At 33.4% G+C, this 14,454-nt stretch overlaps 1 protein-coding gene across 6 annotated transcripts in view; it reads right to left on the bottom strand.

The window, feature by feature from the left end:
- Positions 1 to 4,021: 4,021 nt before the first annotated feature.
- The window catches only part of mrj (DnaJ heat shock protein family (Hsp40) member B6 mrj), a 242,204-nt gene continuing 231,771 nt past the window's right edge, over positions 4,022 to 14,454 (bottom strand). For all 6 annotated transcript variants that reach the window (XM_090383858.1, XM_090383862.1, XM_090383861.1 and 3 more), the window contains one exon: positions 4,022 to 4,824. In XM_090383858.1, coding sequence (XP_090239984.1) covers positions 4,722 to 4,824 — 103 coding nt within the window. In that variant the 3' untranslated portion in view covers positions 4,022 to 4,721. The remainder of the gene's footprint in view (positions 4,825 to 14,454) is intronic.

Below are 14,454 nucleotides of genomic sequence, written 5' to 3'. Positions count from 1 at the left end.
ATCATTCTTATATTATGGAATATACTATGAGTTATCAAGTTATCTGAAACTTAATTGGCCAAAATATGACTGTATGTGCATGCACATACACTGCAATCATCATAAATATATAAATCTTGATTTTAATTAAAGTATGGGATTCAGAATTTAATATCAATTTTTAACTCAAACACGTAGCTCACATTACAGTAATGGCAAACCGTTGAGCCTACATACAAAAATAGGCTGAAGCCAAAATACAAGATTTGTGCATGCTACAGGAAAAAAAATATATTAAAATTAGTAAATATTGTTTATTGATATGAGAATTTTGTTGCTGCAGAATTACACTTAACAGTTATCACTGCTAGATGTGGCTGATACTCCATAAAACAAGTTTACCTTGAAATAAAAATACTTTTTTTATACTATAAACTGAGTAGTGGCTGTGTGCCAATATATTTTCCTTTGTGACACTCAAGCTTTTGGTTCACCATTGCTGTCGTAACAAAAGTAAGTTATGTATGTTTTGGTTTCATCAAAAATTATAAAGCATTTTTATTCTGTCAGATATTTTTCCTTTATGCAGGATTTTTTAAATAAATACATCTGATTTGGTTTGAATAAAAGCAAATCCCCACAAATAAATTTGTGGGGACAAAAGTTTTTTAAAATCAACTAGATGATGATCATTTGTATCAGCATGTTAGAGAAAATACGAGGGATAAGGGCATTCTAGAACTAATCATTACCCACGAACCAGTTGACGTCATAGGACCCACAATACAGGAACCATTTAGCAGCAAGTAATCACAGTTAAAAGTAAAGGAATAGGGTTTCATTTCATATTTAGCAGCACTTGGAAGATAACACCAGATCCAAATTACATGAAATATCACTGAAAACAGAGATTAAAATAAACTACAACATGTGGCCAACAATGAAGAAAAAAAGATAAAAGTAGACTGACCATTATGCTCCATCTTGGAGGAGGACCACAACGCCAATAATCATCAAGGAATTGCTGCATTTAGAATGTCAAACAAATGCATGCATCGCTGAACTTATACACTGGTTAAACTGTAAAGGCTCAATCCCACTAGGGTCTGTTCTATTATAATTTTTCACTGTGTAAGGGACACCATTATTCAAATCCATTGAATTTGCAGTTTGATAATGCATGGATTTGCCTAGCATTCGAGGATTTGGATTATGGATTTGCCTAGCAGTAGTTCTGACCATTAATAGCCTTGTGGTCCTCCATCGAGATGGGGCATAATGGTCTGTCTATTTTATCTAATTATTTTCATTTTTTTGGCCACATGTAGTTGGTTTTAATCTCCATTTTCAGTAATATTTTGTGTGATTTGGATGTGTGCTATCTTCCGGATGCTGATAAATTTGAATTAATTGGCATATTAAAAATTTTTATTATTTGGTATTTTATTAATTGCCTCTTTCTAAATTATTTTAGGAGTATTCCTTCTACAATACCATTTATCTTGATTTCCTCCCTGCTTTATTATGTATGAGTTTTATTTTTATTTAAACTAGTAGTTTTCAACCAGGGTGCTGCAACAACATTCTTGGGGTGCTGTGTAATTTCGGTTTAAGTTACTTAAAGTTATTATTTAAAAAAAAATTTTTTTTTTGAAATTTATACATTTCATTATAAAAAGGTGTATGGTATCCATTGTACCATATCTTTTTAATTTTGTGGGTGATCTATAATTGATCTTTATTTAGTACCTCTCTATATAATGCAGTTTGGTATTGTGAGATAAGCTTCAGAAAATCAGTATCGTGGTGAACATTTGATTTGATAAAATTATTATATAGGTATATATTAAAGGTTGAAAACCACTGTGTTAGGTATTTCTTTTGGCCTAGGAGTGCCGTGAAAAAATTACTGGGACACTAAGGGCACCGTGAACCAAGAAAGTTTGGGAACCTCTAATTTAAACTATTATAAGCAGTGTGGTGGATAATACATTGCAGCCACCAATGTTTGCTGTACTACTTTTCTTTATATTCTTTTTCAGGTTTTCTATTTCCTTGCATATTTAGTTAAAAGTTTTTAATCTACACACACACACACACACACCATTAACCCCTTGTGGTCCAGCATTATTTCCGCTGTCTTCCCATTCCAGTTCAGCTTAAACAAAAAAAAAATTAATACTGAATATGAGCTCTTCAAAAATTATTTTCAAATTTAAAAGAGTTATATAAAACATTCTAATAACATTTTAGATATTTATTTTTTTAATGATTTTAGCGTGTGTTTCTTCAAATGTTCACCATGATATTGATTTTCTGAAGCTTATCTCACAATACCAAACTGTTTCTTTTCTTCCACCATTTCCACTTTCTTCCTTTATAGAAGTTTTCATTTAGTCCCACATTAATAATCACACCAAACAAAAACCTTTCGTTCATTTATCGAAACTGAAGCCCAGTCAGACCACATGGTACAATCAGGAAGTAGCTTATTTGAAAGAGTTTCGTTGGCATAATTATTTATTTCATTTTAATTTTCTTCAAATAAAGAATTGGTAAAAAAAGCAGCTGAAAATATTCAAGTTCAGTTTTTGGAATACTTAAATTACTCAAAAGAAATCCACAGTTCAAAACAGTAAAGGCAAAATGATGATTAAATGAAACATCATTTACCTTGCTTGGTCTACACCAGCATTAGTTGACAGGTCGTCATCAATTTTTTCATTACTGCTATGTGATATATTGCTGAGATAAAAAATAACATTATCACTATTGGACAAACATAAATCAAATTCTGAATCTGAAAGTTCTATGAATGTTTGGGAATTTTCAAATTGGCAGATGTCACTTGGTCCTGTCAGACTTTCATTTGTACTATTTTTTTTTTCTCTTTGTAAGTATTAGTGTGTGCTTATGTGTAGGGTAGAGTTTCCTAGCATTACTTTGGCAGCAGTTGTCTTATCCTTGCAGGATCTCCCCATTGTGCTTCTCTGGAAGTTACCAGTACCAGCTATTGCTTGTTAATTTTGATTTTCATTTTGTAATTTCAGTTTTCTTTAGTTTATGCTTATTGCTTGGTTGCAGGTAGTACCTCTCAATTATAACATAGTAGCAATCTTCATATGTGAAAAAATATAAAAGTGTTTAATTTGGGACATCTTTAGTTGATTACACAAAATTTTATTTATCTTGATTAAACAAAATTTTCTTTTTTAAATTATATATGCAAGATCTAAATATCAAAGTTTAGTGCTGACAGAAATATATAACATTAACCTAAATGCCCATAGCTGATTATACCATTTCTTTAAATCAACACTACAAACTAGAAATGGTTCTTACCTCTCTCACTATTAGTGGACCAACTGGAAGCACTAGACTAATTTATACAATTATTAACTTATAAAGTGCACACAGCTTCTAAGCATAACTAGTATATACTGCAAAATTTTGAATTTGCAATTAAAAAAAAAAAAAGGGAAAAAAAAGGAAGAGGACAAGTCATTTTTAGAATATTGGTTTATTATACAATTTGACTTGTAAAATTAGCCATAATAGAGATCTGAGAGCATATTAAACATTCTGCACCTATACTAGAAGTGGATGCTGACTTCTGAATATATAGTTCCCATTTGCCCCTTACTATGTACAATATCAAAAACATAAATATGGGTTAAAATTAAGATAAACAATGACAATGAAATTACACATATAGGACAGACAGTGAAATCCTCCTGCTTATATAGTATCCTCCTATAAGCACTTGCTTGAGAATGTTTCACTTACAGAAGTTCATTGTAATATCTTTTGTAAGCTGAGTTACAAAAGGTGTAAATGACTTGAAGTTTATATTTTAAATGAGATCTTGCATAACTTAGCTACTATACAAATTAGTAGAAGTGTGACAACTTTCAAGAACAATTGAGCACACCAGTAGAAATTTTGGCATTTTATATTAAAATGCCATTTCTTAAAAAAAAAAACAAAAAAAAAAAAACATTCTATAAAATATGCTCATAAGAAGCCATTCTAAAGCAATTCGTATCGTACAACTGAAATTCCACCTGCAAAATATCGTACATAAAATGATCTATTAAATTCAGATCCTTAATGAGTAGTAGTGTTCCATTCTTATTTTGCGAATGAAAATGTCATTAAAAAATTACACCCTACGTACCAAAATGGGAAAGGAAGAAAAAAAAAAAAAAAATGAAATATGTATATGATCTATTTGACAAGTGGTCATTTAAGCTGTCCTGCCTAGTTACCATCTGCACTTGTGTACACTATACCTAGACAAACATATCCAAACAAGAATGCATTTGGTTGCATTTGGCACTTAGAACAGTACAGCAATATAAGCCCAAAGTATATTTGTACTATGTAGGAACTATGTATAAGGTAACAAATTCTTATATACTCTAAGCTATTAAAGAAGTCAGACTGAATAAAATGTTAATAGATGTACTTTTTTTTTAAAAAAAGTATTTTATTTTCAAACTGTAAATGTATAAAATTTTGTGGTAAAATGAAGTATCAAAATACAGTTAGGAAATGGTACCAGGATGAATAAATTAAGTTAGTTTGCAGAACCTCTGCAAAAATGACCACCTGTTATGAGTTCTGGAAAAGGTGCTCACAATATACAATGTCTAAAAATGAAATGGTGGGGAGAGGGAAAAACAATTGTCCTTTCACTGTACTCCTAATCAAGTTTACAGGAACAGAATACACATAGCAATTCAGTGCTGAATGCTGATAACTTGAGGTACACCATTGATTGTTTTTGATTTCAAAACTCCATCTTCATGTACAGTCACTGTTTCAGTTCCATTTTCTTTAATTCTGAAATAATCAAGAAAAGCAGAATTCAAATACACAGGTTTCTTTAACAGAAGTAAAAATTAATTTGCTTTTAACACATTAAAAAAAAAAGAGATATATAAAGCATAATTTAAAAAAAAAAAAAGGTATATAAAGCATAATTTAAAATATATATATATATATATATATAAAGCATAATTTGAGAAAGTGATTAATATACAACTAGCCTCTTTTACAACTAAAAACAATATATGGTTTGATCAAAAAGTTTGGTGAATGTTTCAAAAAATTTTTATTCAATGATAAATGCTTAACATTGTGCCTACCACTGATAAAAACATTTTCAGAAGTCTTCTTTTTTGGATGCTTTTAAGCAGTCCATATGTTTTTTGACTGGATTTCTTGAATTAACTCATCATTTTCCTTTCATCTTGAAATTTTGGGAATTGCAAAAAGTTGCATGGTGCCAAATCAGAAGATTAAGGCAGACATCGCACAACAGGAATGTTAAAAATTGCTGGACAGAAAGTGACATGTAAACATCATTTCACTATAATGATGTAGAGTTAACCATTTTTCAGACTGCTGCCTCAACCATTTTAAACCTTCTTTGTAGCAGGCTACCTTCCTTAACAGTGACACTTTGAACAACGAATTCTGATATCATCCTCTGACTGCATTCTTTGACAGTCAGCATGACCTTCATATGTGATTTTAAGTGCTGCATCTTTTTTTCCCAATGAGTGATTTGAATCTGTCTCTGGGTCATATCCATATACTCAATCACAACGAATTGAAGACGAAGTTTTTGATTTTTGAGTGATATGTGTGGAACAATCTTTGCATTCACCTCGTGCCAAATCTTCAATCAAAATGGTTTGAACCAAGCCAAAAGAAAGAGACATCTCATTAGCAAATTTCTAAAATGATCAGCCATCAACCTGATTAATGATATTGTGGACTTGACTGATATTTTGATCATTTTTGGTTGTTGATAGGTGACAATCTGTTTTCTTTCATCTTTAAGCAAAATATTTCCCCCACAAACTTTGAAATCACTTTGAACTTTTTTTTTTCTTTATCATAGCATAATTTCCATAAAGTGTAATGAGCATTTCAAATGTTTCTCTTGCTGACTCCAAAGTTTAATTTTTGCACATTGTTCAAATTTTATCATTTTTGTGTGGGATTAGACTTTCTGATAGACTAGTGCATAACTTATGTGATAGATTTTTTTGTGTATACATGCATAAGATGCCATAAGTCCCACTCACAATCTTTTAGCTACTGCATTCAAGGTCATTCACAGAACTTTTTAATCAAAACTTGTACATCTGTTTTTGTTCTATTTATTTCCAACAGTGTTATTTGAAATACTATCAGTATAAAGATTTGAGTGCTTTTTACTTATATATATTTCAGTAAAGATCTTTTTCTTTTTTATTCAATGGGATTGCAACTTTTTGTAACATTTGCTGTTATTATGTTCCTTAAATATTAAATAGTCACCATTATTTGTCTATTACCATTATTCCTTTTAGCATTTATACATATTGTTCATAAAATTTAAACATAATATGCATATTTAAATAAGGGATTCATTAAATAAACTTCAACTCTTTCCTTAATAAAATATATTTACTATATATTTTCTACCATACAGTATATATATGGTTTTAACACTAAGTTGACCATTAGCAACACCATTCTAATATCTTGTGGGACCACCTTTCCATACACAATCTTGGCATGCTCTTCAAAAAGTGTTGCAGGGCGTCCCATGATAGTGCTAACTGTGTATTGATATTACAATGTGTCCATTAATTCCTACACATTGTCAGGTTGGCGCTGCAGCATCAAATGTCCTTTTCCAGTAGATCCCAAGCATGCTCAATTAGGTTAAGATCAGGTCAGTTAGGATGATGGAGAATTAATTGTCATATTTCTGAAACCATTTAGCAACCTGCCAGTCTGTTGTCTTGTTGATAGGTGCTGTAGTTTGGTTATTTCCCCCACAAACTTTGAAATCACTTTGAACTTTTTTTTTTTTTCTTTATCATAGCATAATTTCCATAAAGTGTAATGAGCATTCACTATCATCAAAAAGGGGTATGATGGCTGGTGATGATAGAAAGGTAGGCATTCCATCAAGCCACTGATTAACAGTGATCAGAGGACCCAGAGCATGCCACAAAACAGCCCTGAAACAATACCATCTCTAACTTGCTGAACACCAAAAGTGTGTCCAAGTGACATGGCCTCATGTTGCTTTTTCCAAATGCAGATACAACCATCAGCATGACAGAGTTGGAAAATGGAATTAATCAGACCAGGTGACAGATTTCCACCTCAGTGGTCCAGTGTTGGTGCTGATGTGCCCATGCAAGGTGTGGTTTCTTATGTCTTACAGTGATCATGGATACACATGACTATTGACTGCCATAGCCTATACAAGCTAACGTCTGGTGCATAGTCCATGTGGATATTTGTCTTGCTATTCCTGCGTTGTACTGGGTGGTTAACTGAGCCACTGTGCTGTGTCACTAATGTGTTGTACATTCATCCCAGACGTCACTAATGTGTTATGAGATGACACACAATGTTAGCATTGTGTGTTAGCATTGTATGAGATGACACACAATGCTAACTACGGATACTGACCACGTGGTTGTCCCATGTGTTATTTGGATAATTGTTCAACTGGTGTTGAGCCAGCCATGGCAGACTCATGGTATTACAGAATGGGAGCACTTAACCACGTTGGCTGTTATTCAGATAGTGGCTCCTTCACATCTCGCCCCCACAACCATTTCAAAGTCAGAAAGCCCTCGACACTGACCCATTCTTCCTTGAAGATGCTCAAAAATTGATTGCCAAGTGTGTGAACTACACTCTTATGTCAGCCATTCCCAACTTTGAGCTTTCACCGGCACTGAAGACCTTCTATTCCTACACAAGGGAGCACTGTTAATGTAAAGTTAAATCAGTGTAAAGGTAGAATATAGTTTCTACATCTGATCAGTATTTAAACTAATTTAATAGAAAACATTTAGAAATATAGAAACCTTGAGAATGGTTACTGGGATTTTATATTTACTGAAGAGAATGCAAGACCAATTCCTAATTTTTTTTTTTTTTTTTTTGGTTTAGCATATGCATCAGCTTCATTGTGCCAATTTTTTTTTTATTTCTTGGAAAACATAGTGAATGAACCAAAAATAGAAATTTAATTCAATCACGCTTTTTCTCTAATTATTTATGCAGTTACCCCTAGACATCTCAGAGTACATGTGACAACAGCTGGTTTATAGATTAAATATATGCAGGCCTATGAAGAACACTGTTGGATCTATAAAACAAGTGTTAATGAAATTAAAGCAAAATGTAGAAATAAACTGTAGCAAACAGCATTCTCTACAATTCATTTCATTGCTATATTTCATTTCATCCAATAAATATAAAAATGTGAAATCCCAGCAATTACAAATATTTTCATAAAAATACTGTCTTGGTCAATTAATAGAAGAGTAATAGCTACCCAAAGATGATTTCTAATTCCAATCCATGCACTTGTTTAACAGGCAGTTTTAAGTTCCAATATCTCCCTAGTTATAAGCTGCATTCTAATGAAAGTAACTTATATTTCAAGTCAAAATTTCTCTATTTTAATGTTTCAAATGGTAGGGGTGATTCAAACGAAGACAGAAAAGTGAATCTTTATTTGCAACTAATAGTGATAAAGGTAATTATACAAATTATCAGTATGAAATTATTTTTAATTAATTAGCACTCCTGATTATGTCATCTGTGTTCACAGATGACATAATAAGAATCAAAATGGATTTGTGTGTGGAAAGTTATACCAAGATGGAGACAAGAAATGTTATGATTTTTAAATGCAGAATGGACAAAAAACTCACAGAAATTCATTGCAGGATGTGTAGTGTGTATGGTGAAAACTGTCATAAAGGCGAGTGTATGGATGGGTTCAAAAGTTTAAAAATAAAAGTCCATGACCAGGAAGAATTTGCTTGACCTAGCCAGGTTAATTGCACTGTAATTTCCAGACAATATTTCTTCTGTTGAAAGGCTCATTCACAGAATTAGTGCATTAAAATAGTAAATACAAGTGAAGAGCTCAATGCAAGCATTGTGAACAGAACTCATTACACTGTTCACAATGAGCTTGGATTCAGTAAAAATGTGTGCAAGATTGGTTCCCCAACTTACAGATTAACTAAAACAAGTTGATCGTGTGCTCTGTGTTGTTGACTCAGCATGAAGAGAAGTACGTATGCACGTGCGCAAACATGTAAAGGGTAGCATAATTCCAATCCCAAAAAGGAGAAGAAATTCCAAGTCATGTCAACCCGACTAGGAATTTTTTAGACAAAAATGGGATTATTTTGAAGAGTTACAAGGGAACAATGTTAACAGTGCTGCATATTGTGATATGTTAACAAGCAACCTGATCCTGAAATCCAGGCCAAACCAATGGATGATCTCAAAGGGGGTTTGCAGCATGACTGTGCCCAGCCTCAATCTTCAGGTTACAGGTAAAGAGATTTAAAGTGGATTTTAAGAAGTTTTCTTTTAGCCAGCGAGTTAATTATTGGAATAGGTTACCTATGCAAGGAGGGAAACACACAAGTTGTTTATTTTTTAGATATTTTCTATATTTTATTTATTTATTTTATGGCCAGTGCAGCTAAGGCACTGTGGCTTCCTCGCACTACATGGCTCAGCATACAAAAAGAAATTCTGAGAATACTGGCATTAGTTTTGTAGTGGAAGATGCATTTTGCTTGACCATTACTCAAGCAGAAAAGGAAGAAGCCAGTAATTGAAAAGCAATGAAGTTTTATCATGAGTTTGAAGAAAGAATTAATTTTTCCTGTTATCATCCAAACCACCCTTGTATAATACCTGGGAAGGAACACTACTATGCCACAGTGGAACACACAAGAATGGTATGTAGCATCTAATAGATGCTATTCTAGACAACTTCAAAAGTTAAAAATTTTTTTTATGAGCTATAAAAATTGATATCACATAAACAATGAACCCTAAAGGAATTTTAAATCCTGATGAAAATGCTGTTACTTTCACTAAAATAATTAAAAGATAGACAGATGTTGGCAACTAAAATTGTCTGCTTGCCACATTCACAATGTAATGAATAAGAAACTTGCAAGCAGTCTTAAAAGTAATTAAAGAAATGCAATATAAATAAAGCATCCCTGAAATATGTGCAAAGTCAAAGCATATCGCCAAAATTTGTAAAAACATGGTATTTGGTTATTCAAATTGAATTTATTATGCTAAGTGTTTACAAAAATGTATGAACTCTCCAACAAGATATTAACTTAACACAAACATTTCTAGATTCTGTTTTGAATCCTGTCATTAGGCCAAATTAATGTTGGTTAAAAAAATAAAGGGGGAAAAGTGAAGCAAAGATAAGAATATGCAGTGACTACAATTTGTGAAAAACAGGCAACAACTATACATGAACTTAGAAACAGAATCAAGAGATGTCAGACCTAAGCTCAACAGGTCTAACCATTTGTTTTTCGCAAATTGTTGTGTAATTTTACACATGTAATAGTAGTTTTAAGCTGATATCTCTCATTACGAGATTATATAAATAATTTGCTATTTTATTCATTTGCATCTAGCTGGCAAACACTAGTGGACACAGGTCAGACATGTTCTTTCAATTCAAGCCCCACTTTTCGCTTACTGTTTTGGATTTGGTCATGTATAGTCAATGCCGTTTTTCTCAAATTCGTGTAGTCACTACACATTCATTTCTTTAACTTTGTACCTCTGTCTTTAATTAGGCCTGATGACAGGATTCAAACCAAATCCAGAAATATCAAGTTGATATATTTTGGCAAGTTTGTGTACTTTGTAAACACTCAGCAAAATAATCTCTAAGTATCCATGTAGTTTATTAGTCTATTCTTTCTCAGTAATTCAACATCTCCATGTTTTTAGAAAATACCTTTTTATTTATTCAGTTCAGTTTAATCAAATTCATCACCCTAGAACAGTGAGGAATGCTTGACGGGTGCATTATAAGTTAATCAACAATAAAGGAAATCTACTCTTGATTTATTCCCAGTACTACTACTTCTAACTCAAAACCACTATTGACACACTGATCACAGAGAAAGAAAACTTCCATTATTACTTATAATCTAATGTTTAAAAGTAATTGCCTTTATCAAGTTATCAACCAGATAACTGGTTGTGAGACCTCTAGAGAAACCAGACACTAATATCATTGGCAACAAAATATGTGTAACGTGAACACACTATAGCAGACCACAGTCACCAAAACAAAATAAAAATGACAAAACCTTCCATTTTGGTGACTGCAGTCTTCCATGGCAAGTTCATGTTGCTCTTATTTTATTATTAATGATGTTGCTGCTAGGTTTCCTCTAGAGATAACATGCTTCATATCATTGATAGTCCAAAGGGCAATTACTCTTAAACATTGGGTTATAATAATAGGGAGTTTTATTTTTATGTGATCAGTATGTCAGTATTGTTTCTAAGTTAAAAGTACGAATAAAGAAATCTGCCTAAATAAATTATAGGTGGATTTCTTTATTGAATAATTAATACTGTGATAATGAACACAAGGTCTATTTATTAACATGTTAATCAATAATACATTTGATACAATATAGTACAGGGGCTTAGAGGGGAACAGGTATCCTGTGTGTTATCAGACACTCAGCTTAAAACACTGATGGATCCAATATCTTTCTATTACAGGATTTAGGAGAAGTCCGGTTGGCCTGCCTCCCTAAAATCCACTCATGCACACCTTCTTGATGGTAAGCCCTGTTACGTCACTTAGGTGGCAACGAATGTGTAGAGTGGTTCTCTTCAAGATGCCTGGTTAGCGTGAAGAGGAAAAGACCAAACCCTCCTGCATATGACAGCACGACAAAACAAATGGCCCTCAGTCCCCAGCAGCTTTCACTCCCCCTCTTACAGCAGCGAGAGGATCAGAGTGGAAGCAGAGGGTGCTAAGAATCTCTGGGTGCCATGCACGGAAACTGAACTTGGCCTGTTATAACGTAAGATCACTCATCGGTGAAGACAGGATATTAGAGCTGGAAAAGGAATTAGAAAATGTGAATTGGAATATCATCGGTTTGGCTGAAACAAGAAGAAGAAATGAATCACTTATAAGTTTATCAAGTGGAAATCTGCTGTACACCAATGGAAACAGGGAAAGGAGTGAAAGTGGAGTTGGGTTTCTGGTCCATAAAGATTTTAAAAACAACATTTTGGAATTCAAAAGTACATCACCAAGGGTGTCAAGACTAATACTCAAGATTTCTAAGAGGTACAAGCTAAAGGTTATAATGATTTATGCACCAACATCGAGCCATGATGATGAAGAGGTTGAAGAAATGTACACTGAAATTGACAGTCTTCTAGATGAGCAGAAAACCCGCTACACTATTATTATGGGGGACTTCAATGCTAAGGTTGGAAAAAGACAAAACAGCGCAGAAAGGGGATCTATAGGAAATTTTGGAATTGGTGAAAGAAATGAAAGAGGTGAAAGACTTGTGGAATTTGCAGAATCTCAAGGATTGTCAGTAATGAACACTTTTTTCAAGAAAAGGGTGAACAGAAAGTGGACATGGAAGAGTCCAAATGGATTAACAACTAATGAAATCGACTTCATCCTTGCTAACAGAAGATATATTGTAAATGATGTTAGCGTCCTGAATAAGGTAAATGTTGGAAGTGATCACAGAATGGTAAGATGTACACTTGATATAGATGTAGGAAAGGAAAAAACTGACTTGAGTAAATAATACAAAGGTCTTTGAGATAACAGAAGAGAAGAAAAAGCAGTATGTACTGGAACTTAAGAACAAGTTTGAGCTTCTGCAGACTGCTCAGGACCAAGATATCGACAAGGAATATTACAACTTTCTGAAAGTGATAAAGCCCAAGAAACCTATAGGGAAAACGAAACCCAAAGAAGAAAAAATTAGTCAAGAAACACTTGTTATGATGAACCGAAGGCAAAAAATGAAGAGCAAGTTAAACACTGACAAGGAAAAAATTGAGTATACTGAGTTATGCAAAGCCATTAGAAAGAGAGTCAGAGAGGACATAAGAAGATTTAACACAAGAAAAGTAGAATAACCAAAGGGAAAACAAAGGATTTAAATCAACAGCCATGAGCAGTAATACAGAAAGACAAATGATACTGAAATTGAAGAATAGCGATGGTGTACTTATAAACAGCAGAGAAGGCATAATTAAAACAGCAGAAGACTACTATAGAGAATTATACAAGGAGCGAGGGAAGGATGCCAGCAGTGGGGAAGATGGATTGCAAAGTAGCAACACATACGACATACCCAATATTCTTCCTGATGAGGTAGAACATGCATTGAAGAAAATGAAGAATCAGAAACCCTGGGGGAAGATGAAGTTACTGTAGAGTTGTTAAAATTGGGAGGAAGAGACATAACACAAAAACTGGCAAGGCTCTTCACAAAGTGCATTAGAAAAGGTGTTACGCCTAAGCAGTGGAATAATGCAATCATAGTTTTGCTGCATAAGGAAGGAGATAAATTGGAAATTATAGACCAATTATCTTGTTATCCCATATCTACAAGTTGTTCACAAGGGTCATTACTAATAGACTATAAAGAATACTTGATGAGAATCAACCGAAAGAGCAAGCTGGCTTTAGGACAGGATTCTCAACTATGGATCACCATCACGTAATATCACAGCTAATGGAGAAAGCAAATGAATATAAAACACCATTATGCCTGGCATTTGTGGATTATGAAAAGGCATTTGACTCCATACAGCATAAGGCAATGTTTTGGGCACTGGAAAGACAAGGCATAGATACCCCACATATTATGATTTTGAAGAAAATATATGAGAGTGCTACCTCCTTTATTAGACTAGACAAAGACAGTAGGAAATTTAAAATCGAGAAAGGAGTTCGACAAGGAGACACAATATCTCCGAAGCTGTTTACTGCTGCCCTTGAGGAAGCTTTCAGAAGATTAGACTGGTCGCAGAAAGGAGTCAGTCAATGTGAACAGAGAGTACCTAAACCATTTACGATTTGCAGATGGCATTGTGGTCATAAGACACGATCCCAAAGAATTAGAGGAAAATCTTAATCAGTTATGCACAGTTAGTAAGGATTTTGGACTAAAGATGAATATGGCTAAAACAAAAGTAATGATGAACAAGTATGCCACAGAAACGGAAATAATGATTGAAGGAGCAGTAATTGAAAAGGTGGAGTCATATACTTATCTGGGACAAGTTATTAGCTGTAATAATGATAAATGGCTGGAAGTCAAGAGAAGAATAAATTTTGGATGGATAGCATTCAGGAAATATAGTCACATACTGAAGAGCAATATCCCAGTTTGTCTGAAACGTAAACTAATGAACCATGACTTATGGAAGTGAAACTTGGGCACTCACCAAAAGAATGGAAGAGAAGCTGAGAACTACACAGCGAAGAATGGAACGAATTATATTGGGAATCACACTGTTAGATAAGAAGAGAAACACAGATTAGGCAGCAAACTCAAGTAAAGGACATTCTTATCAAAACTAAAGAACTAAAAT

This window comes from Mastigoproctus giganteus, chromosome 10, assembly GCF_048544385.1.
Source record: "Mastigoproctus giganteus isolate SK-2022 chromosome 10, ASM4854438v1, whole genome shotgun sequence".
NCBI lineage: Eukaryota > Metazoa > Arthropoda > Arachnida > Uropygi > Thelyphonidae > Mastigoproctus > Mastigoproctus giganteus.
The sequence above is the reverse complement of the archived record's forward strand: the minus strand, read 5'-3'. Positions and strand labels throughout refer to the sequence as shown.